The sequence below is a fragment of the Perca fluviatilis genome, chromosome 4 (genome assembly GCF_010015445.1).
Source record: "Perca fluviatilis chromosome 4, GENO_Pfluv_1.0, whole genome shotgun sequence".
Lineage (NCBI taxonomy): Eukaryota > Metazoa > Chordata > Actinopteri > Perciformes > Percidae > Perca > Perca fluviatilis.
In genome coordinates, this window is record NC_053115.1 from 3,322,939 (window position 1) to 3,348,607 (window position 25,669).

The 25,669-nt window shown below is 40.0% G+C and overlaps 1 protein-coding gene across 1 annotated transcript; it reads right to left on the minus strand.

Annotated features, from left to right (window-relative positions):
* Nucleotides 1–4,144: 4,144 nt before the first annotated feature.
* Nucleotides 4,145–24,862, minus strand: nucks1a (nuclear casein kinase and cyclin-dependent kinase substrate 1a). Its single transcript, XM_039798382.1, has 8 exons — nucleotides 24,555–24,862; nucleotides 21,048–21,097; nucleotides 18,121–18,211; nucleotides 16,551–16,597; nucleotides 16,264–16,416; nucleotides 11,144–11,293; nucleotides 6,624–6,776; nucleotides 4,145–5,574 (listed from the first exon to the last, which is right to left on the minus strand). The coding sequence occupies exons 1-8, from the start codon at nucleotides 24,569–24,571 to the stop codon at nucleotides 5,321–5,323; spliced, it is 915 nt and encodes a 304-aa protein (XP_039654316.1). The 5' UTR covers nucleotides 24,572–24,862; the 3' UTR covers nucleotides 4,145–5,320.
* Nucleotides 24,863–25,669: the final 807 nt, after the last annotated feature.

Here is a 25,669-nt window from a genome sequence, read left to right on the forward strand (position 1 = left end):
TAAGGTTAGGCATTTAGTTGTGATGGTTAAGGTTAGGGTAAGGGGCTAGGGAATGCATTATGTCAATGACGGGTCCCCACAAAGAAGTGAAACGCACTATGTGTGTGTGGGTGTGTGTGTGTGTGTGTGTGTGTGTGCGCGTGTGTGTGTGTGTGTGTGTGTGTGTGTGTGTGTGTGTGTGTGTGTGTGTGTGTGTGTGTGTGTGTGTGTGTGTGTGTGTGTGTGTGTGTGTGTGTGTGTGTGTGTATGTGTGTGTGTGTGTGTGTGTGTGTGTTTCTTCGAGCTTGTGCAAGAAGGCAGCGGTGAAGAGAGAAACAAATCCCGGGCGAATCGCCAATCCTGCTTTTGTTTCCGATAAGCGAAATCTAAAAGCTCGCTTCAATCGATTTTCGATTCTAAATCAAAATCGTGACATCCCGAACTTTCGTGGAATGGTCCCACGTTGTACGATCTTCATCTTTAAACCTTGTTCGTGATTCAAAATTACTTTTTTTTTTTTTGGGCATTTTGAGCCTTTACTTGTATAGGACAGCTTAGAGTTGAAAGGGGAGAGACATGCAGCAAAGGGCCACAGCTCGGAGTCGAACCCTCGGCCACTGCGTCAAGGAGTAAGCCTCTCGTATATGGGCACCCGCTCTACCAGGTGAGCTAACCAGGCACCTCAAAACTATTTGTTTTGTGCATTTCCCCCGTTTTGGATATAATATACAGTTCCAAAAATGAACTTAGTTCATAGTTCTTTTCCTCCATATGTTGCTGCGAGCTATTAGTTTTCTCAATGATTGCCACAGCCCAAATATAGAACCACAGACAGCAATTATTTTATCAGTTTTAACACTGAAACTATGCGTCAGCGGGCAAAGTTTGCCCAGAAATGTCAGATTTTTCTTTTTTAATGATCATACGAAGCCTCCACGCTGCTTTCTGATTGGATGACTCATGCAGCGGCGAGACACCGCTGGCTGGTGTTACCAGATTGGGTGTTTTTTCCGCTACATATGAAGGCCTGTTTACGGTGTGTTTTAGCCCTGGTTTTGGCCTGGAAGGCTCTATAGAAATCTGGCACCCTATTGGACGAAGTTAAACTGAGAGAGCGTGGCATTCACAGACACCAGAATGAAGGAGGTCACGGTAACGTTCATCAGGCGGTAATACGGGACGTTCAGTTCACGGTAACGTTCATCAGGCGGTACTTTTTAGCATACGAAATGTTTGGGAACAGTCTCCTCGCTGAACGTTGAGCCTTCTGTGATTATCCTTCCTTTAATATGAGTCTAAATAATTCATAATTTCTGCTTCTTTAACTCAAGAATTAGGTATAATTTCCTTTAAATGGTAAAAGGTTTTTAATTGACCATGAATTCCAAAAAATAAATGTAAAACTACAGTGGTAGTAGGTTGGCGTTAGTGGTGTTAACACATGGTAGTGAAAAGAAGCGCTAAACGAAAAAAAAAGCGCCAAAGACATTGAAAAAGGCGCCAAAAGTGTCAAAACAAAAAGAGAAAAAGTGGTGATTTTCAGTTTGGACCCAGAAGACCACACGAGGGTAAAGATCAGATCTTAAAAACACTGCTGTGGCCAGACTGATGTCATGAAGTGGCGTATGTACGACACGCCAATTGGTACGCCATTATTGGCGTGTTATCAAGACGCGTACTGGCTTTCTAGCGTGTTTATCGACGCCGTTTGGCCTCCGTTGACTTACATTACCTTGCGATTGCGTGTGAATTGGCGTGTATGTCTACGCTGTGACGTTGCAGACCGCCGTCCGCTGTATACAGCGTAGACCACGTGTCAAACTCGAGGCCCGGGGGCCAAATCCGGGCCCTTGCAGACTTTTATCCGGCCCACATATCGATTTAGGTTCACAGCTAATTTTGGCCCGACTAGTTGTGCACCACACCAAAAAAACAACGAAAAAAAAAAATCAGGAAACTGTCCAGAATCACTCTGGTCCGAACTTACAGCGCTCAGCATCACCCCGGTCCCCTCCGCCCATTAACCCCACCCCTCCTGATGGAAAGGGAGGAGCCGAGGTGGTGAAGGAGCGTACCCTGGCTGCCCTACAGGTAGAGAAAACTCCTTTACTGACATTTTTATTACTTTAGTCTAGAGCACGTGTCAAACTAAAGGCCCGGGGCCCAAATCTGGCCCCTTGCAAATTTTGATCAGGCCCGACTAGTTGTGCCCCACACCAAAAAATCTGACTTTGAGACGCAGAATTCCCCCCAGAAGCAGAGTTTTAATATTCAGGCTGTGAAACAGGTTGTGGTGAGTCAGCTGATTTTAAATTTTTTCATGACTTGCTAAATTCTACGATGGCTAAGAAACTTTTTTAGGGTTTTATGTCGACCAAACTGTATGGGAGAAAGCTATATGAGACATGCAATAACACAAAGTTAATAGACTTTTTTTTATTTTTTGCTAAATAAAAGCATGTCCAATAAACTCAACATGTCTGGCCCTTATTGTGATAGTCATTTCCAGTGGGGCCCTTAGTGACATTGAGTTAAACACCCCTGCTGCAGACATACACACAGATAGCTCAAAATGCGTCCAGATAACACGCCACATGGCTTTAGAAAGTGGCGTGTATGTTTAAGCCGAGTCATGATGTCATGTTGGTTGTTGCACACAGCGCCACCGAGTGGCAAACTCTGAATACTGCAGATCATTATGAAAACCAAGAGCCACATTAACTCAAGAGCTCAACGTCACAAAACCAGTAATTAAAATCGGTATAAAAAGTAGGTTGCCTTTATTAGAAGCTGGGAAACCAAAGACATTATCAACATCGTCGTTGTTAATACTTTTCGTTATGTTTTGTAAGACCACAAATAGTTCCATGACCAGCATCATCATCATCATCATCATCGCTTCGCACTTTGTTTTTTTCCAGAACATGCAAAAGATTAAAAGAGTTCAGCGTTCCCTGTCCACACTACTGACAAAAAGCTCCTCCACTTGGTTTCCTCCTCGGCTTACATTAAACATTGCCAGTACAACTGAAGGGAGATAGAAAAAAATAAAACACACACACACACACACACACACACATCAAAAAACAGTACAACAGAAGAAATCTTAGAATGGATGACAAGAGGAGAAATTCACAGCCTTATGCCATGTGCCTCCAACGGGATGATGGAGAGGAACCTTGTTCAGACCCTCCACGCTGTGGACTACAGGACAGTTATGCGATGCTACTGCAAACAGAGCTCTCGGAGCTTCAGATTGGTCCCCTCCTTTTTTGATTTCCTTTATTCTTATCCAATCGTCTCAAAGTGACAGTAAGGATTTGGTGCCAATTCAGGACCTGAATGTAGAAAAAAACCACACCAACCTGCTGAGGACTGTTGTAAAACTATCGTTGTGTGCTTCTGAACCAAGGACTAGGTTTGAGTGGGGTCCTGTACACATCCAGGACTGATTTCTATTGCAGCCTTTGGACGAAATCGAAATTTCTCCTGACGGGTGCGCCTAATAACCCATTCACCATCCCCAAGATCACAATAGCAGCTTTTCCTCAACTGTTTTTTTTTGTTTTTGTTTTTTTGTTGTGACATCAAAACACTACTCTTTTAAAAAAAAAAAAAAAAAAGGACAATCTACCAAGTGCTGCACCTGATCTCCGAGTCACTAGTTTTGAGATCGTTTATGGCTTTGGATGGTCTGTGGATTCATACAAATTGTTGACTTGTTGTAAGCCTAATTTGCCGCTTGTAGCAAAGACCTAAAAACACGAGGACAGATTACATTCTCAGGCCTCCAACAATATCAGAGCAACAACTGAACTCAATGAAAATTAAGGCATCGATAGACAAACAAATGCCAGATACTGAGCTGCCCACTTCATTTCAATCTTTTCTGAGCTTCAGTCCTGTAGAAATCTAAATGGATCTGCTTGTGAAATACAAATGGGTGACCAAAAAAGCCCCAAGGAAAGGATAAAAATAAAAATAATGGATGCCAACAGCAACCATTAAGCTGAACAGATTGGATAGGGTCAACTTTTTTTTTTCTTTAAAATCAAGATACATTTTATTTCTTTTCTTAAAAAACAAACATTACAAAAAAAATCTGAATAGAGAATTAGAACAACAGGAGAAAAAAAAAAAAAACATTCATTTTTTTTTAACTCATAAAAAAAAAAAAAAAAAAAAAGGAAACATCTCTTCTTGCATTTCTTAAAAATAAAAACAAACAGATTTAGGGGTGCCTGGCACAAGGGGTTGAATGTAGAGAAGATGCTGTAGCCATGCGGGGGAGGGAGGAGTCAGGGGGGGGAGGGGTCGCTTCACGTAGCATGGTGCATCATAAAAAGCCGAACATAGACAACAGAAACCGTTGAACATGGGCAGCAGGTGGGCTGAGAGAGACACAAAAGCCGGACCCTCTTACAGTTAGTACGTCACAAGCATATATAAATTTAAACAAGTACATAAAAACACACACACACACACACACACGCTGGCTTGAAATGGGTGAAATTGGCAGTCTGGCGCGTAGCAAACACTCAGCGGTGACCCACCACTCTGCCAGGCAAGGTAACACACCTTTAACAGGGCACCAATAGAGTCTGAAACAAGCAGGGTGAACTTTGAACGGTTTTGGAGGTTTTTTTTTGTAACTAAAACTACCAGCTGACTACCAGCTGCCCTGTTAAAAACACACGCTCCCGGTTTAAAAACCACAACGTACCAGATAGAGGGTCAAGGCCTCGGCCCTGCGCGTGTTGACTCGGCGTCGCTTTGTAAATACAGCGCTTTAGGAACTGATACTGAGAGGCTCTGAACGCAACGCTCCCAGTACTCGCAGATATCGGTGAAAGTACAATGGTAAAAACAAAAAAAAGAAGTGTGTGGCCAGTCATGTCAGATCACAGATAATCCCAGAGAGAAAGAGAGAGAGAGAAAGAAAAAGAAAACAAAGAAGAGGTGAATTTCATTTGTTCACATTTAGGACGGATGCCCACTAGCACGGAGCTCTTGGAAAGGTAGAAATGACTGAGATGGGAGGGTGGGTGGGTAAGGCCGAACGTTGGGACTCCTTACATACACCCTATGATCACATGAGCACAATGTCTTGGTTGGAGAGGGAGGGAGGGGAGGAGGGGAAGGGAAAGGGGGAGCAAAACAAGGAAAAGAAAGCACACCAAGTCCAAACCATTGAGCCAGGCCACCAGGAGAAGAGACAAAATACTCTAAAACACAGAGCAACGAAAGAAAAAACTAAATCTTTGAGAAGAGACACAGAGAGAGAGAGAGAGAGAAGAGAGACAGAGAGAGAGAGAGAATGGGCTTCAGAGGGAACCATCTTCTAGTCTTCCCCAGAGGGCGCCTCCTCTTCTGAGCCGTCCTCCTCCTCTTCGTCTTCCTCCTCCTCGTCTCCTCCCGCGGCCTCCTTTGTCGTCTTGGGGGCAGGGGAGCTCGCTTTCTTCTCGGCCTCCTCCTCTTCCTCCTCCAGGGGACTCTCGGGGTCCTCCTCCTCCTCCTCCTCTTTGGGTGAGCTCTTCTCCAGGGCCTTGGCGCTGGGGCGCCCCTTCCCCTTTCCTTTCATTGGGCTGGGGGTCACTAGAGGGAGAAGTTAGTGATCGACAGATTATGCTTTAATCTCACAACTGGCTACTATTAGCACACATACAGTGTAGCTACAGTACAGGCCAAAAGTTAGGACACACCTTCTCATTCAATGTGTTTCTTTATTTTCATGACTATTTACATTGTAGATTCTCACTGAAGGCATCAAAACTATGAATGAACACATATGGAATTATGTACTTAACAAAAAAGTGTGAAATAACTGAAAACATGTCTTATATTTTAGATTCTTCAAAGTAGCCACCCTTTGCTTTTTTGATAACTCTGCAAACCCTTGGTGTTCTCTCAATGAGCTTCATGAGGTAGTCACGTGAAATGGTTTTACCTTCACAGGTGTGCTTTGTCAGGGTTAATTAGTGGAAGTTTGTCCCTTTTATTAATAAAAAAGCAAAGGGTGGCTACTTTGAAGAATCTAAAATATAAGACATGTTTTCAGTTATTTCACACTTTTTTGTTAAGTACATAATTCCATATGTGTTCATTCACAGTTTTGATGCCTTCAGTGAGAATCTACAATGTAAATAGTCATGAAAATAAAAGGAAACACATTGAATGAGAAGGTGTTTTTGGACCCCACAAATATAGTAAAACACACACACACACACACACACACACACACACACACACACACACACACACACACACACACACACACACACACACACACACACACACACACACACACACACACACACACACACACACACACACACAAACACACACACACGTTTTGCCAACTTAGCTTTGTTGCTAGATTGTAGTGACTTTTCAGACCCCGTTAGCTGGTTTTTTTTTTTCTTCAAAAAAAGCGACTAGCGACAAATCTGCCGACTTTCTGTAGAAAAGACGCCGGCGAGCACGCAAAGGTATTTCTCTTAAACTCTGTTTTGCATTCTATCACCACTTTAAATTACTGACATAATATGAATAAACAATGAGATCCTGCAAAAGTCATAAATAAATATACACAAGTAGATTATTAACGGTAGGGTTTCTCCTTGAAGTCTGACCGGAGGTCTCACCTGTGGCCTTTAGTCGGGGCTTGGGGCTTTTCTTCTCCTTCTTGTCCGGCCGGCCCCGCCGAATCACCTTTTTGCCTCTCTTCTTGGAGCGACCGTAGTCGCTGTCATCATCGTCCTCCACCATGAAGTCCTCATCGCTACCGGACTCGTCAGCTGCACACACAAAACGCAACGCATAAGGATCTCTTTGGCCCTGTTCAGCACGCACCGTGGCGTTGTTGAGTAACTAATGCAACTTACAAGTTCCTGTTATACCTCCAATCATATGTGTTTACACTTTACATAGTTTAGTTTCTTTTTTTTTGGTCATCTGTAACTCACAACAGTCAAACATGCATAGAGACAAGAAACAAACAAGGCCGAAAAGGTGCAGGCTGAAGCCAGAGCTTATTACACCTATACCCTTTTTTACAAAAAAGTACATTTTTTTCATACAAAAATTAAAGTTACAGAAACTAAGTATACACTATATATACACCCCAGTACAACAAGAAGTCCAATACATTCTGTGCACCTTCTGGTATTCACACATACATGGTGAGGTGGAGGTCTCGACACAATCAAGCAGCATGTAGATAGGTCCTGTATTAGTCTATAGGTCCTGTATTAGTCCTGTATTAGTCTATAGGTCCTGTATTAGTCCTGTATTAGTCTATAGGTCCTGTATTAGTCCTGTATTAGTCTATAGGTCCTGTATTAGTCCTGTATCAGTCTATAGGTCCTGTATTAGTCCTGTATTAGTCTATAGGTCCTGTATTAGTCCTGTATTAGTCTATAGGTCCTGTATTAGTCCTGTATTAGTCTATAGGTCCTGTATTAGTCCTGTATTAGTCTATAGGTCCTGTATTAGTCCTGTATCAGTCTATAGGTCCTGTATTAGTCCTGTATTAGTCTATAGGTCCTGTATTAGTCCTGTATTAGTCTATAGGTCCTGTATTAGTCCTGTATCAGTCTATAGGTCCTGTATTAGTCCTGTATTAGTCTATAGGTCCTGTATTAGTCTATAGGTCTTGTATTAGTCTATAGGCCCTGTATTAGTCTATAGGTCCTGTATTAGTCCTGTATTAGTCTATAGGTCTTGTATTAGTCCTGTATTAGTCTATAGGTCTTGTATCAGTCTATAGGTCCTGTATTAGTCTATAGGTCTTGTATCAGTCTATAGGTCTTGTATCAGTCTATAGGTCTTGTATTAGTCTATAGGTCTTGTATTAGTCTATAGGTCTTGTATCAGTCTATAGGTCCTGTATTAGTCTATAGGTCCTGTATTAGTCTATAGGTCCTGTATTAGTCTATAGGTCCTGTATCAGTCTATAGGTCTTGTATCAGTCTATAGGTCTTGTATTAGTCTATAGGTCTTGTATCAGTCTATAGGTCTTGTATCAGTCTATAGGTCTTGTATTAGTCTATAGGTCTTGTATCAGTCTATAGGTCTTGTATCAGTCTATAGGTCTTGTATCAGTCTATAGGTCTTGTATTAGTCTATAGGTCTTGTATCAGTCTATAGGTCTTGTATCAGTCTATAGGTCTTGTATTAGTCTATAGGTCTTGTATCAGTCTATAGGTCTCGTATTAGTCTATAGGTCTCGTATTAGTCTATAGGTCTCGTATCAGTCTATAGGTCTTGTATCAGTCTATAGGTCTTGTATTAGTCTATAGGTCTTGTATTAGTCTATAGGTCTTGTATTAGTCTATAGGTCTTGTATTAGTCTATAGGTCTTGTATCAGTCTATAGGTCTTGTATCAGTCTATAGGTCTCGTATTAGTCTATAGGTCTTGTATTAGTCTATAGGTCTCGTATTAGTCTATAGGTCTCGTATTAGTCTATAGGTCTCGTATCAGTCTATAGGTCTCGTATTAGTCTATAGGTCTCGTATTAGTCTATAGGTCTCGTATTAGTCTATAGGTATTGTATCAGTCTATAGGTCTCGTATTAGTCTATAGGTCTCGTATTAGTCTATAGGTATTGTATCAGTCTATAGGTCTCGTATTAGTCTATAGGTCTCGTATTAGTCTATAGGTCTCGTATTAGTCTATAGGTCTCGTATTAGTCTATAGGTCTCGTATTAGTCTATAGGTCTCGTATTAGTCTATAGGTCTCGTATTAGTCTATAGGTATTGCTAATTTAAATTAAGTTATCTGGTGATTTTCATTGTTTGTGTTCTTCACCTGCGAGCTAAACTGCACGTGGCTGTTGATTCGATATAATAGCGATTGCTCACGTTTGTATTTGAGGAGCATTATTTACATGCTGCAGTAGCTACACTGCATTAAGAGGTCATTAATAGTGGGTTTATTGGTATTTCTTACAGAATGCTTAGCCTATATGTCAAGATCAAAGTTGGCCTAGATAGTAACTCAAAAAACACAGCTCAATCACAACTGAGAATATGCCTCATTGTGTGTGAATAGAGGTGAATACACATATTAGTTTTTGTTGCAGTGAAGTGTCAGATCAGTTTCAAAAATCCTAAAGGAAACACTTATTATTATGATTAGTATAATAATATGGAGTCAGGACAATAGATTCAAACATTGGACAATAGTTATACAACATAAATGAGGATAAAATAAAGATTTGTTTACCCAAGCTCATTGAAATAAGTAATAGAAGAGTTCCAGCATTTGAAAAAGATCTCAGTATTCCCTCTGAGAGCGAATTTCACCTTCTCTTAATTTTAGAAAGAAAATAAGGTCCTACAGCCACAGGGACACCGAAGGGGACTGCGAGGATTTCCAGGAGAATAGGATCCTAGGCCTCGCCAGCAGAGGAGCAAAGGCAACAACATCTGCCTGTCTTCTGTTAAGAAGCTGTGAGACTGGTGAGACACCAAAAATAGCTGGTAGGGGGGCATGGTTCTACTAGATACAATGCCACAAATATGGCTAAGATGGCAGGGAGCTGTTCCACACTTGACACAGATATCATCTGCCATTTCATTTTAGTCTCATGCTACGTTTACACGTGGCCGGCTATTTTCAGAAACGGACATTTCAACCTCTCCGTTTTCAAAAATAACATCGTGCACAGCTGTCAGTTTTCAGAAAAGTGTTCGTTTACACGCATCTTTGTGTATATATGCCTTCAAGAGCACGCCAAACCTGTAGGTGGCGGTGTAACGAGAAGCTCAAGCCCATGTTAGCCAATCAGAATCAAGAAAATAGCAACAGCAGCAACCAATCACTTCCTCTTTCTCCCTCTCTCTCGGCTGCTTAAACCTCCGTTTCAGAGGAGAATTCTCCGTTTTCGTGTAAACGAAGGGCACAAACGAAGGGAAATGTCTCCATTTGTAAAAAAAATAAAAAAATAACCATGTACGTGTAAACAGGGTCTCAAATGGTAGTCATCTCTCCTTGATCCGCTAGCTGCCTGGTCCCTGAACACACCGTGAAAAAGCCCGGTCTCGGGAGACGACACAGGGCTCGTAAACGTCAAACAAACACCAGGGGGCGCACAGGCTGTGCACCAAAACACAACCAACCAAGTTCCAGCCAATCACAGACAACTTGAGTGCTTTTAGAGCAGCAGCCTTAAATTTGGGGGGTTAGTGCGCGGGAGGGAGGACATGGGATGAGGAGGAGAGAGGAGCGAGTTGGTCTCGTTTTGTTTGAAAACATTTCAAACACCACTTAGAGCACCTTTAACCTGACGAGCATTTTAGACCTTAAAGTGCCCATATTATGAAAAAATCACTTTTTCTGGTGATTTGGGGTGTTCTTTTGTGTCTCTGGTGCTTCCACACACATACAAACTTTGAAAAAAATGCATCCATGCTGTTCTGAGTGAGATATGGTTTCTGAATGTGTCCTGCCTTCAGTCTCCTGGTGAGCTGTTCAAAATCGGCCTCGGACTGTGACGTCACAGTCCGAAATGAGCTGGCTAACCACAACCGTTAGCATGCTAACCGTTAGCATTAGCATGCTACGTCGTTCTCAATAGCAAAGCACTGCTACAACACACACAAGTTCACCATAATCTACAAAAGAACTACTTCCATGTGCTCCCTCATTTAGAAGTCTCCCAGCTAATCCTGCCTTGGAACTGACTGAAGTTGGAGAAACAGGCTTTCTTTTACTGTCTCTAGAGTTAGCTAGCTGACATGCTCTACATCTGAGCTACTGCGCATGTGCGAGTGCAATCAAAGATAGTACAGAAGAAGAAGATGAAAAGAGGTCTCACTCTGTAGCTAAAACAGAAACCAGGTGAAAAGAGGATCTGCAGCAGGTAGAGAGAGCTGTGCAGTACAACAACAATATGGTGTTTTTTGAAAATTAAACCATGTAAACCTATTCTGGTACAACCTTAAAATACAGTTATGAACCTGAAAATGAGCATAATATGGGCGCTTTAAATAATCTTCAGGAATCAAACGTTAGCTTCATGTAGCTTACAGAGTGTCATACAGAAACAACACGTTAGACGTGTACTACCGGTCTGATGTGCGACAGCTTGCGTATGGACGCCATGCGGCATTTGGGGAAGACGCGTAGCTGTATCGGTGTGCAGTGCAGTTGTACGTACGGTCCATATAGGGCTCCTCTTGGTCTTCGTGCTCCTCATCCTCGCTGCCTCCATCGCCCAGCAGGATCTCCCTCTGTTTGGACACAGCCTTGGAGGCCGCCTCCCGCACTGTACGCTTTCGACTCACTTCCTTGTCATCATCGCTGTCATCTAGGCAAAGAATACACAATCATTTCAGAACGAGACAACAGTAGACACACACAGACACACACTTTGATTACTATATCACTATACTATATACTATATATTTCTACTAGATCACATGTGTCAAACTCAAGGGCCGGGGGCCACAGGTTTTGATCCGGCCTTTCAATTTAGGTTCACGATAAGTTTAAGCCCACCTAGTTTTTGTGGCTTTTTCCAAAGTTTTTGTTGCTTTTTTTACATTTTTGTTGCTTTTTCCGGCAGTTTGTTTTTTTTTTCCAATGCTTTAGGCACTTTGATTTAACGTTTTTGACGCTTTATTCAACGTTTTGCCATTTTCATGGAAGTTTTTGGCGCTTTCTGATGTTTTTGTCACTTTTGCCAGACAATTTTCACACTTTTTGGGCGCTTTTTTCAACGTATTTGTAGCTGGCTGGGGAACTTTTTTGGGGCTTACATACATACAGTACAGGCCAAAAGTTTGGACACACCTTCTCATTCAATGTGTTTCTTTATTTTCATGACTATTTACATTGTAGATTCTCACTGAAGGCATCAAAACTATGAATGAACACATATGGAATTATGTACTTAACAAAAAAGTGTGAAATAACTGAAAACATGTCTTATATTTTAGATTCTTCAAAGTAGCCACCCTTTTGCTTTTTGATAACTCTGCAAACCCTTGGTGTTCTCTCAATGAGCTTCATGAGGTAGTCACCTGAAATGGTTTTACCTTTCACAGGTGTGCTTTGTCAGGGTTCATTAGTGGAAGTTTTTTCCTTATTAATAAAAAGCAAAGGGGGCTACGTTGAGGAATCTAAAATATAAGATATGTTTTCAGTTACTTCACCTTTGTTAAGTACATAATTCCATATGTGTTCATTCTCTTATGCTCAGTAACCAATATACAATGTAAATATCATAAAAATAAAAGGAAACGCTGTTTTGAATGAAAGGTAAAAAAAAAGTGTTCATTGGCCTGTATCTTACTATACAGTGGCTTGCAGAAGTTTACATACCCATGCTAAAGTTGACTAAAAAGAGGAATAAAAAAAAGCTGTAAATGTTCTTCCTTAAAATACAGGGGGCATAAGTCAGTACACCCCTATGTTAAATTCCCATAGAGGCAGGCAGATGTTTATTTTTAAAGGCCAGTTAGTCATGGATCCAGGATACTATGCATCCTGATAAAGTACCCTTGTTTTCCTCTATGTAGATTTCTTAGTGGCGGCCCACCACGGCAGAATTTCTGCCACCACGGTATCAGAAATAGGGCTGATGCACAATGTAGTCGCCTTTTAAATGATCACGCTGACACCCTGCAATTTAACAACCAGTAGAACTATTCAGAGGTTATTGGGCCCGTCCAGTTTAACAACCAGTAGAACTATTCAGAGGTTATTGGGCCCGTCCAGTTTAACAACCAGTAGAACTATTCAGAGGTTATTGGGCCCGTCCAGTTTAACAACCAGTAGAACTATTCAGAGGTTATTGGACCCGTCCAGTTTAACCAGTAGAACTATTCAGAGGTTATTGGGCCCGTCCAGTTTAACAACAAGTAGAACTATTCAGAGGTTATTGGGCCCGTCCAGTTTAACAACCAGTAGAACTATTCAGAGGTTATTGGGCCCGTCCAGTTTAACAACCAGTAGAACTATTCAGAGGTTATTGGGCCCGTCCAGTTTAACAACCAGTAGAACTATTCAGAGGTTATTGGGCCCGTCCAGTTTAACAACCAGTAGAACTATTCAGAGGTTATTGGACCCGTCCAGTTTAACCAGTAGAACTATTCAGAGGTTATTGGGCCCGTCCAGTTTAACAACAAGTAGAACTATTCAGAGGTTATTGGGCCCGTCCAGTTTAACAACCAGTAGAACTATTCAGAGGTTATTGGGCCCGTCCAGTTTAACAACAAGTAGAACTATTCAGAGGTTATTGGACCCGTCCAGTTTAACAACCAGTAGAACTATTCAGAGGTTATTGGGCCCGTCCAGTTTAACAACAAGTAGAACTATTCAGAGGTTATTGGGCCCGTCCAGTTTAACAACAAGTAGAACTATTCAGAGGTTATTGGGGCCCGTCAGTTTAACAACAAGTAGAACTATTCAGAGGTTATTGGGCCCGTCCAGTTTAACAACAAGTAGAACTATTCAGAGGTTATTGGGCCCGTCCAGTTTAACAACAAGTAGAACTATTCAGAGGTTATTGGGCCCGTCCAGTTTAACAACAAGCAGAACTATTCAGAGGTTATTGGGCCCGTCCAGTTTAACAACAAGTAGAACTATTCAGAGGTTATTGGACCCGTCCAGTTTAACAACAAGCAGAACTATTCAGAGGTTATTGGGCCCGTCCAGTTTAACAACAAGCAGAACTATTCAGAGGTTATTGGGCCCGTCCAGTTTAACAACAAGTAGAACTATTCAGAGGTTATTGGGCCCGTCCAGTTTAACCAGTAGAACTATTCAGAGGTTATTGGGCCCGTCCAGTTTAACAACAAGTAGAACTATTCAGAGGTTATTGGGCCCGTCCAGTTTAACAACAAGTAGAACTATTCAGAGGTTATTGGGCCCGTCCAGTTTAACAACAAGTAGAACTATTCAGAGGTTATTGGGCCCGTCCAGTTTAACAACAAGCAGACGTTAAGTGTCCTATAGTTCCTCAAAAAAATACAGTTCAATCACAACTGAAAATATGCTTCATTGTGTGTGAATAGAGGTGAATAAATATATTTTCATGCGTAAAACATTTGGCTGCGGGACATGCCACTGCTAAAAAAACAAAACAAAAAAAATCCTAAAAAGGAAACACTATAGTACAATTATATATTTGTGTTTCAATGAAAATGGATTAAGATCCAGTTATTTTACCTGATCAACAAACTTTTAGTGTCTCCTGATTTAATTAAGTCTATCTGCCTTTTCTCGAGCTTCGTGTTAAGTGGAAGCATTTCACTATGATCAATGAGCGAGACCTTTTGTTTAGAGCACAGGTTGGCTCCAGCAGAGATTCACACCTTAAATAATCAAAGCACTTTTGATTAGTTGGAGCAGACAGTGTGGAGTCTATGCAAATCTAATCAGACAGACTTCTCAGCTTTTGTTTATTCTGCAGTTTCCTGTAACCATGGCCAGAAACTCCTTCTGGTTAGGGAGAATCCTACAGCTTCTTGTGAATACAACTCCTCTGAACCAGCCCCTGAATTGGACCAGAGAGAACTTCAACAATAAGTTGTGTATTGCATTAGGAGACCTTAGGTGTAATTGGTTATCTACACATATATATATAAAAAAAAAAAGGACAATTCCAGTGCAAAATGTGTACTGCGTAGGGCTGGGCGATATGGACAAAATCAAATATCAGGATATTTTTGACCAAATACCTCGAAATCGATACCGCAACAATATTGTAGTGTTGACTGTTGGTGCTTTCACAAAATATTTACACAATGAAATGTGTAAAATGTGATAAATAATCATCAGTAATGTGGAAATAATGTGGGTAAAGTGGGTAAATGCAAATAATAGAACAGTTACAACAGTCAGTTACAACAACAGTTGAGAAAATGACATAACTTTACTGTAATGCAGCCTTTAAAACCAGGAAAAGACACCACTTATGCCATGTTACGATAACCCAAAATCGAAGACGATATCTAGTCTCATATCACGATATCGATATAATATCGATATATTGCCCAGCTCTAGTACTGCGTCGACCGTTCTCAGTTTTCATGCTAATCGAATGCGTCTCTAGCAAACCGGTGGTTAGCTGCTATCGCTAGCTTTTGGGCCAGAGGGTTAATCACCATTTTCTACACCGCTAACAAGGCTCAAAATATCACCACACTCCCACGGTAGCATAACGAGGGTCCTTACATGCAAACCGAAGCATTGAGAACTTTGTAAGCGTACAGACAGTTTATTAAAAAGATAGATTAGAAAGACAGTAGCGTTCGGGTTTACATTCGGCCGCCATCTTAGAAAATGAGCAGTCATGAGCAGTTGAATCACGAACGCTGTGTTTGAGCTAAACTAAAAGTTTGGACACACCTTCTCATTCAATGTGTTTCTTTATTTTCATGACTATTTACATTGTAGATTTTCACTGAAGGCATCAAAACTATGAATGAACACATATGGAATTATGTACTTAACAAAAAAGTGTGAAATAACTGAAAACATGTCTTATATTTTAGATTCTTCAAAGTAGCCACCCTTTGCTTTTTTTGATAACTCTGCAAACCCTTGGTGTTCTCTCAATGAGCTTCATGAGGTAGTCACCTGCAAATGGGTTTTTACCTTCACAGGTGTGCTTTGTCAGGGTTCATTAGTGGAGTTTTTCCCTTATTAATAAAAAGCAAAGGGTGGCTACTTTGAAGAATCTAAAATATAAGACATGTTTTCAGTTATTTCACACTTGTTTGTTAAGTACATAATTCCATATGTGTTCATTCATAGTTTTGATGCCTTCAGTGAGAATCTACAATGTAAATAGTCATGAAAATAAAAAGGAAACGCATTGAATGAGAAGGTGTGTCCAAACTTTTGGCCTGTACTGTACATTATTAACCGCTATGTTCATTTTATTGTCCTTTAAAGAGCAGCCTGCTTCCTTAATGTTTGAATTAAAATGTTGTTCCTCAGAAGAAATTTAAAAATTGCAACACTGGCCCAGAGGAATCGCAATAAGATATTTTACTCATTTTATATCGTTCAGCCCTTATGTGAACTTCTAATCATGTATTGGACTTAATGGATTCCTATAAACATGCATATATGACAACATTAACGTCCTGCATGTCATGTATCAAAGGGAGATATACATAAAAACCAGCATACACTCATATATATATATATATATATATATATATATATATATATATATATATATTCCACAATTCCCATTACCACACTCATATCAAACTATTAAAAATGGTCAGGTCAATTTGTAGAAGGACGAAACTGGATCATTACCTGCAGGCCGTTTTCTCTTTGGCCCCCTCTTGGCTGCTGGCTTCTCCACCTTGGCTTTCTTTCCCTTTTTGCCTTTTTTTTCTTCATAGTCGCTTCCTCCATCTTCCTCCTCCTCTCCAAAGTCATTGTCTTCCTCATCGCTGCCAAAGTCCTCTGCAGCAGCGATACAGAGGGAAGTCAGTGAGCGGGCGCACCAGTGTTCAGTCTCCGCTAATCAAATTCCAGCTGTTTTCACAAAGTGCCTGAGCCAACCTTCTCAACTAAAATCAGTGAATTGACTGACTTACCTGCTGAATCATTTTTGGGTTTAGAGAGCTTCTCATCAGACTCCTCACTGGAAGGAAAAAAGAAATTAGGAAAAAACAAAGTCTTAGCAACTACAGTCAGGGTATACATTAGGGATGCACGATACATTGGCAATCATATCGGTATCAGATGATGTTGTGAAGTCACACACACACACACACACACACACACACACACACACACAAAAAACACACACACACACACACACACACACACACACACACACACACACACAAAAAAAAAAAAAAAAAACACACACACACACACACACACACACACACACACACACATTTCCATGAGTATTTTATTAATGTTCCTAACACTTGATTCCTTCTGTGTTGTTGTTAGTTTTCTCCTGTTGGTCTCTTTCATATTTTTGCTCAACTTGCTCATCAGTGTTGTGCATGAACACGCTAAAGAGCCTGTTCATTAAACCTTTTCAGACTGAAGGCTTTCAAAATCTATCAATACTATCTCTATATATCTCTCTCTCTATCTCTATCTATCTATCTATCTATCTATCTATCTATCTATCTATCTATCTATCTATCTATCTCAAATGTTTACCCTATTCACCTCACCTGTAGTGTTATGGTGTGTGTGTGTGAGAATGGGGTAGCAGCTTTTTAATTATCAGCCAGCCATATATGTGTGTTGTGTGTGTGTGTGTGTGTGTGTGTAAAACGTGCATTTTTTCTCTCTTTGTCTGATTACACGGGCATAAAATATCAGCGTTTTGCTTGGTGTCAATCACTGAAGAGGTTTATTTATTTTTATTTTACAAATTTGCCATATTTTATGGTCTAAATTTACAGACATAGTATACAAATGCACCAATACTATTTGGAGATGTTAAGGTACATGTCTCAATGTCAGTGTGAGAGATATTTTGTGTTGCTAAACTAAATATAAATTAAGTTACAGGCAAAACCAGTAGCATAAGATTTTAATTTTTTTCACATTTATATTGATTTATAGATTATGACAAGTAACGGCCAGATATTTTGCGAAGAACCCTTAACACATAGTCCATAAGGGTGTTATCTATGTAAAAAACATATCTAAAAAGTACTGCCCTGGTTGTGAAACAATCAATTTCTACCCACTTCTTCTTGGTTCACCTTATGGCCTAATAGAAAGTAGGGCTGTCCTCGACTAAAGAAATTCTTAGTCGACTAACCCTTATACGATTTTGTCGACTAATCGATTAGTTGATTTAATTGACAGAGCTGTGCGCTTTGAGAGGTGGTTAAGACTAGAAAAGCACAATATAAATGTAGTTAATTAACCATCTGTAAATCTGAGTTTCTCCACAATTAATCCTGCAAAAGCACCACTTTAAATCTTGTGTTCACCATAAATGTGCTCATGAGTTTCTTGGAAATGAGTAATTAAGCATGAATAAGCATAAAAAATGACTTATCAACTAAAGAAATCTTAGTCGACTAAGACCAAAACGACCAGTTAGTCGACTAATCGACTAAGAGGTGGCAGCCCTAATAGAAAGCTGTCAGGCACTGCCAGTCCTACCAATCCAAACCGAGAGCTCACCTGTCATCCTGCGAGTTCTTTGAGCGCTTGTGCTTGGGCTCACGAGGGGGTGCACGCACCTTCTTAGGCTTATTCTCACCATACTCCTCATCTACAGAGAAAGGACAACATTTTAGCATTTCACGCACATGCATCCACATACATCCAAGGACATTATCTTGATAGCCGTTAGTCACACAGATAATACTTGTGTTGTTAAAGTCAAACTCTCTGGGTGTTTCTTTACCTCATTCTCAATAGAGATATTTTAAGTCCTCTATGAGGCAAAACACAAGGTCTTATGGCCCCGACACACCAACCCGATGGCTGACTGTCGGCAGAAAAGCCAGTCGGACCGATCAGGCTCCCCGAGTTGGTCCAAAAAGTGGCTCAGAACACACCGAAGAGACGCCGACTTGAGCGTACGTTCTGCGCGCGCGCGAGACGTGATACAAAAGATCTCGTATTTTACGAAAATAGTTCACCAAAGCGCGTTTCTGAAAACATTTTAAGCGATAAACAGGCCGTGCTGTTCGCTGAATCTGTCTTCGTTTCAGATCAACAAAAGGTCAGTTTAAAAGATTTTTGACTCTAGTCACGCTCATCCTGCTCGTTATTTTCGGGTCAGCAAACTGACACCAAGTACTCTGTGTCAGTACTTCATAAAGGCAATGATGCAAAGTGTTGTCAGGGACTTCCAAGAACTTCCACGTACAGAAATATCAACAGTTTGTGGGTAAACTTTTGTATTTTCTTATTAACTGCTATAGTTGGTCCCGACTGCCCGGCCAGCAAGTTAGGTCGGCCAAAGTGAAGGCAGGGACCCCCTACTACATACTTAAAAATATATATATATATATATATATATATATATATATATATATATATATATATATATATATATATATATATATATATATATATATATATATATATATATATATATATATATAAAATTATAGAAAATAAAATGAACCTGGGTCTACAATAACCTGTAGGGCAGCCTAAAGCCTTTATAGATACATTATTTTGCATACAATACTAAGCTATTCAAATAATAATTGTTCGCATGATTTCACAAATCATGTTTTGATGTTAAAACGTACATGTGGCACAGGGAATGCTTTGAATTAACTGTGGATGGCCTTAGTGACTACCTTACCTATAGGCCAGTAAGCCTATTATGAGAATATTTACTTATTTACATATGCTAATAATATGTTGGATTTATGTTAGGCCAATTTGGAGCACCCCCCCTGTTGAAGATATCTGCTCTATGAGAGAAAACATGCAGTCTTAAACGATTACTTCTACTCAAAAGCATTTTGATACTAAAGGCCTTGCTAGGGGGCTCCATATGCCATGCCAATCCTACATAACCGGGGCCAATGTTATGTGAACAGACTGAACTGTACTGCCATCCCTAGAGATGCCATCTTCCTAGCTGGACTAAAAAGTAGTAAATAAAATGGCCTGAAATTATCTGTTAAAATATATAAATCACTATTTTAATTCTACAAGATATTTAGGTTTTAGACTTCCAACTAGTAGCAGAACAATCTGGTATAATTTAGCAGTTCCAGTCTTAATATAATAACGTGGCTGACAGCTGTATGTTGTATTCTACCACACCGGGTTGGCCAATATGTCGGCGTATACCACGAGAACATGTACATTTACGTAACTATACCTTAAATATCTCAGGATGCATTTGACCATTTTGGACAATAACTACGTTTTCATGCACATAATAGTCTGATTTTTGCTCTTATTCCGAAAAGACCATATTCCGACTAAGCTGTTTACATGGCTAATGAAAGAGAATATTCCACTAATATTCCTGTTTACATGCAGCCGTGCAAAATACGATTTTTTCCAAGTTTCCCAACGGTGGAGGACTTGTTGGACCGTGGGAACACAGCATCCCTCTTTCATCCCTTCAACCAGCTTCTTGAAAATGTTTGCTCATATCCAAAACCCTGTTGATATCGGAGTCTCTGATAAGGCTTAAAAGTAGCTGCGTTTCTCCTTCTTATCGGGTCTGCAGCTCTGCAAACTGTCGGCTGGTTGGTTTGTGTACAGCAACCACAGCAACACACAGAGCTGACCTTTCTATAGGCCCCTCCCCACATCCACAGCTATTCATTCTAGCATCTCTTTGGGCCCTCCTCACATGAGGGACCTGGGTACTCAGTCCCCTCCCCCCCCCCAGTCTGACGCCCCTGCCTGTGGTAAAAAACCCTGATTGAGATGCAGATTCTGAATGTGCTGTACACATGTCCAGAGAATGCCTCTAAAACCTGAATAATACCAGAATATCCCACATATCTTAATCGGAAAATGCTGTATTCGGAAAAAGGCCTTATCCTGAATACATAACCTGAATATGCTGTTTATGTGACATGAATCAAATTCAGAATATTGTCATATTCTGAATATGAGTGGAATATTACTGTGCATGTAAACATACTCAATGTTGCAAATCAATAAGCAGACTTTATGGGAATATTGAATTTTTACCTTTACAATGAAATAATGTGACTTCATCCGCTTTGTATTTAATTTGCCATAAAAAAAAAAAGATATTGAATAATTGGAGCTCAGATGCAATTTTGTAATTTTCTAAATTTCTGATCCTCTGAATAAAAAAACTAAAAATTAGAAAAACAAGATTTCAAGAGTTTGTAATTTGTCAAGATGGGAAAAAATAAAAAATTGGATATTTGAACCCATTTTTCTGTTTTTCCAAATGTCTGTTTGTGCTTAGAAAATTGAACCGATGAGCGTTACACTGACCTTCATCCATTAGACTAATAATTTCTCAATTGGTGTATTGTTTTACAATATACATGGATATCACAATGTAAAATATAATAATGTATGGATTATTTTCATATCACCCACCCTTACTACCACATATAATGAAACACAACTCTATCATCTCTTACCTGCATCATCAGACTCGTTGAATTGCGAGTAGTTCACCACTTTCCTGTTCCTGTGAAGAAGCATACACATTGGCTCAAATTACATATCGCATTACATTCACACAGGACTAAGTTAATTCACTGCCCCCACCTGGTATTAGACATCATGTCAATGGGTGCTGAGGGGGTAGGCAACAAAGAGAATCGGTCACGCCTAGCAATTCAACAGCCACAAGTCAGCATACAGTTAAGTGTATGAATGAATTAAATGGCTTGAGAAGCCACAAACAGCCTCCAGCTGGGGGCACTGAAGTAGACACTGGTCAGCCTTCTACAGTTTCCAAGACTAATTTGGCAAAGTGTATGAGGGAGGCCTCAGGTGATAGCAGCCAACTATAGTTCAGGTAACGCACACCTCTAGATGCTGTGTTGGTGCCGCTTAAAAACTAGGGCTGCTCGATGATGGGGGGAAAAAAATATAAATCGCGATTATTTCGGTCAATATTGAACTCACGACAATTTAACACGATTCAAAAAGATGTTGCAATTATTTCACTTAAAAATACAGTGGAAAAAGTTAAATAAATCAACAGTAAAAAAAAAAAAAACTACAACATACAACTGTGAAATTTGCCTAAATACTTTTCCTATTTAAACTTTTTTTTTTTTTTTATTCAGAACACCGGAGAAAATAAGAGTTTACTTGCAAAACGTAATGAGCTAAATAATTGTTTTTCTCGATTATTCTGTTTTTGTGATCATTGGGAGCCAAAATCATAATCACGATTACATTTCGATTAACTGCACAGCCCTACTTAAAAGGTCCAAAGTGTGGCAATTTCTCCCATCTAGCGTTGAGATCGTATATCGCAATCAACTCTCTCTCACCACGCATTTATTATTAGTATTTATTATTAGTATTTATTATTAGTATCACAGCTACGGTAGCCTTCAGGCTTCAAAAAGCCGGTCTCTTGCTCTTTGCAAACTCCTTTTTCTGGGCGAAGAAGACTCCTGATCCTGAAATTTGGATTTTGAGTATGTGTGGTCCTGCATGATTCTGATTCAGGACCACATATGGAAGTGGTCTAAATCTGATTAAAAATAAATAAATAAATAAATAAAATCAGATATGGGCAAGATTTGGGTGTTCACACTACTTCTGAAGAAGTCTGACCTCCCCCCAAAAAAATGCTGATTTGGACCACTTTTGCCTAAAAGACAAAACCACACCCAGCTGCTGTTGGTTTGTGACCAGGAGTTTAATGTGCAGTTTTGGTAAGAACAGGCGTCTTGTTGATGATGTGGTTATATTAGCTTCAGATATCAGAAGGGAGGGTTCACTTATTATTTTTCTAATTGAAGTGGAGGTCCTGAAAAATATATTTAAGTAAGTAAAGTTAAATTTATATAGCACTTCTCACAGACAGAGTCACAAAGTGCTTCACAGGCTACATAAAAACAATCGATAATCAATATAAATCACATAGTTATACAGTCAACAATGAGGCTAAACGAACGCCTGACAAAAAAAAAAAAAAAAAGCGTCTTTAGCGGCTTAAAAAAAAAAAAACAGATACGTTTTTTTCCCCGAAAATTACAGTCAGGAATTCAACATATTATTAGCAAACATAAATCCCCACTGTTTACTGGTCTACAGGTAAGGTAGTCACTAAGGTAGCCACCCACAGATACAGTTAGTAAGGATTCACTCTGCTAGGTGTATGTGTAACATTAAAACATTATTTTTTTAAATAATGCCAACAATTATTAGGCTGTTACTTTAAAAGCTTAGTATTCTATGCAAAAAAAAAAAAATATGTATAAAGGCTTTAGGCCACCCTAAACGTTATTGTTTAATATGCAACTTAATTTTAGACAATATATGTGGTAGGGGGTCCCTGCTCCGTCTCTCTTTCAGTTTAGGGGTCCTTGGCTTAAAAAACGTTGAAGACCCCTGGTTTAAATGAACGCATTAATCCCACCCTCCACAAATTTCATACAGCCCTCGTAGGCCTGTCGCAATATATCAATTAATTGCATGATAAATAAAAATGAGCTTGATCATTTTTAAATGGAAATCATCGCAGCCGGGAAAAAAAATACCATTTAATTTATCGTTTTTATTCCAGTGCATTTTTTATTAACAGCGACTTGAGACATTTTTTCGGTTGTTCATTTATTGTTGGATGTTTAAAATGTCTTCCAGTTCCAGTGTTAAATTTTCCTTAAAAAATTAAAAGTGTATTGATCTTTGAAAAGGTGTACCTGCGTTATTATTATGCCATTATCATTATATTAGATGAAAATGGTCTCAGAACGACAATATTATCGTTTATCGCAATAATTTCTGGGACAATTTATCGTCCAGCAAAATGTGTTATCGTGACAGGCTTATTACGCCCTTGTTTTTATTAAAAATAAAAACAATTTCACTCAAAGAAAAGGACAAACAGCTCTAAGTAACAAATTAATTTCAGATGCAACAAATAAGTCCTCCAGATGCCCTGAAACAGCGAGATTTCAAGGATTCACTTTTAAATTAGATTTGATCGCATAAAATGACTTCTAATCAAGTTGAAGTGCGTTTTAATTCGTGTTAAAAAGGGCCTAGAGATACCCCGTGCTTATTTATTTATTATTTAAATCACGGTGGGGATCTTGCATTGGGGGGTGTGGTGACTTTTTGTAGTTCTCCGCCTTCCTCTGACATCAGCCAGCAGCGTTCATTTACTGCCCCGCACTAAAAATGGACATCTGCTCTCACCGATTCACATCTCCGGTGATTAATACACCGTTTTCTATTGTTCTGAAGCGACAAAACTGTTCTTAACGCAATGTATGCGACATAAGCGGACTACAACATCGACATGGCTAGTCTGCGCGGCAACAAGATCAAATCCCGAGGCCAAACACCACCTCCTCCGGTAGCGTTTTAGAGCCTCCCCTGGATGAATGGGTAGCCATATTCGCAGTCTCAGTCAGAGAGGGAAACGTTATCAGGCCTGGCATAAGCGAGCCGTAAAACGTAGCTAGCTGGTTAAATCACACCGCCTAATTTCCCGCTTGGCCTACAGAACGTTAGCAACCGACAGAAACGTTAAACCTACGGGACGTTAGCAACCTAAGGAACGTTAGCAACCTACAGAACGTTAAACAGCCTATAGAACGTTTAGCAACCTATAGAACGCTTAGCAACCTACAGAACGTTAGCAACCGTTAGCAGTTAACAATGCACATCATGGATTTGTCTCAAAGCATGATAGACACGACACAGCGGCGGTCTCTCCACAAGACATGGCGAGCCGTCCACACCGCTGGGATCCATGTTAGAAAAAGGAGGGTACACACACAAGAAGGGAAGCGCACACACGCATCACGTTTCCATTATTTTTTCATGAAATAAACACATTCCCAGCTCATAAAACACAGCATGGTCGAGACGTGCATGTTATCTGCGAAGGGTTCGCCACTGCTGTGTCGTTATTAACTTAACGGAGAGCAAGAGGACCGAATTAGCACACTTACCGCACTGGTCTTGACATTTTGCAGGAATACTGTAGAGGTTAAGGATGTAAGAAAGGGGGGAGAAGAAAAAGCACAGGGGGAAAAAAAAAGAAATATAGATTCCCGCTCTGCAAAACACCGAGGGGAGCGAGGTTGGCGCACAACTCCACCGTCCGAGCTAGCGCGTGAAAATAAAAGTACGGCAGCGACTTGTCCTCCAAACGCAAATATTCTTAATTTTTTTACCTTCAGCTACTCAAAATGGTGAATAAAACAAACTGAAACTGCAGCTTGTGTGCAACCAAACCCCGCGGCCTTGAGGGGGTGGGTCCTCGTGGACAAGCACCGCCCCTACGGATCCCTGAGAGGAGCAGCGCGGCAGCCCGCTCTTCTCATTGGCTGATTTGAACGACGAATATCCTCCGTATTGGATACCTTTGCTGCATGTTAGAACACTTTTAGCATATAGTTCCCCGCCTCTGTCAGCAGGCTTGGTTGAGTTAGCACTGTTAAGAAAACAAAAAGAGGCCCTCAGGTTGGATGCAAGTTGAATTTAGTGTGGGTCCCAAAAGACCATAAAGCAACATTGCAATTATAGGGTACAACGTGCACAAAGATCATGTATGTATAATGATCGGATATAATATATTTTAGTAATCAGATTGACTGTGGTATTGCTCATACTGAGGCTAACCTTCCATCTACCTGGCAGACTGCTGCAGCATGAGATGCAGGTAGAAAACAGTTGCATCTATAGCATATAGCAAGCCTACAAAATACAGTTACAGGTTATACAGTTTATGTCTGTGATATATTTCATTAGGCCTGGGTTAAAATAATCTCATCAAATGGTCTTTTTTTTTTTTTGAGTGATCTGACATCGATTAATAAAATCCAGGAATTGGTCTTTTAATAGTATGCCTTTTCGCCACGGATGTATAAGGAAAAAGTACCTGTAAACATTAAACTGGTGAGGTATTAAAACATATTTAAGGGTTGCTTCTTGCTTGTAAAAGTTCTCTGAATGTCTCTGAATCTAAATGTTCTCTGAGAATCTCTTTAATATCCAAGCAAAATTGATATTGTAACTGAAATTCCCCTAACCTAATTGATATCAAATCAAATCGGAAATGTAA

What these genes read in the sequence shown, in the direction of transcription:
- nucks1a (XM_039798382.1), bottom strand. An exon ending in AAGAACTCGCAGGATGACAG is followed by an intron (nt 16,598 to 18,120) that starts GTGAGCTCTCGG and finishes TTTTCCTTCCAG; the next exon opens with TGAGGAGTCTGATGAGAAGC. An exon ending in GCCCCGACTAAAGGCCACAG is followed by an intron (nt 5,575 to 6,623) that starts GTGAGACCTCCG and finishes TTCTCCCTCTAG; the next exon opens with TGACCCCCAGCCCAATGAAA.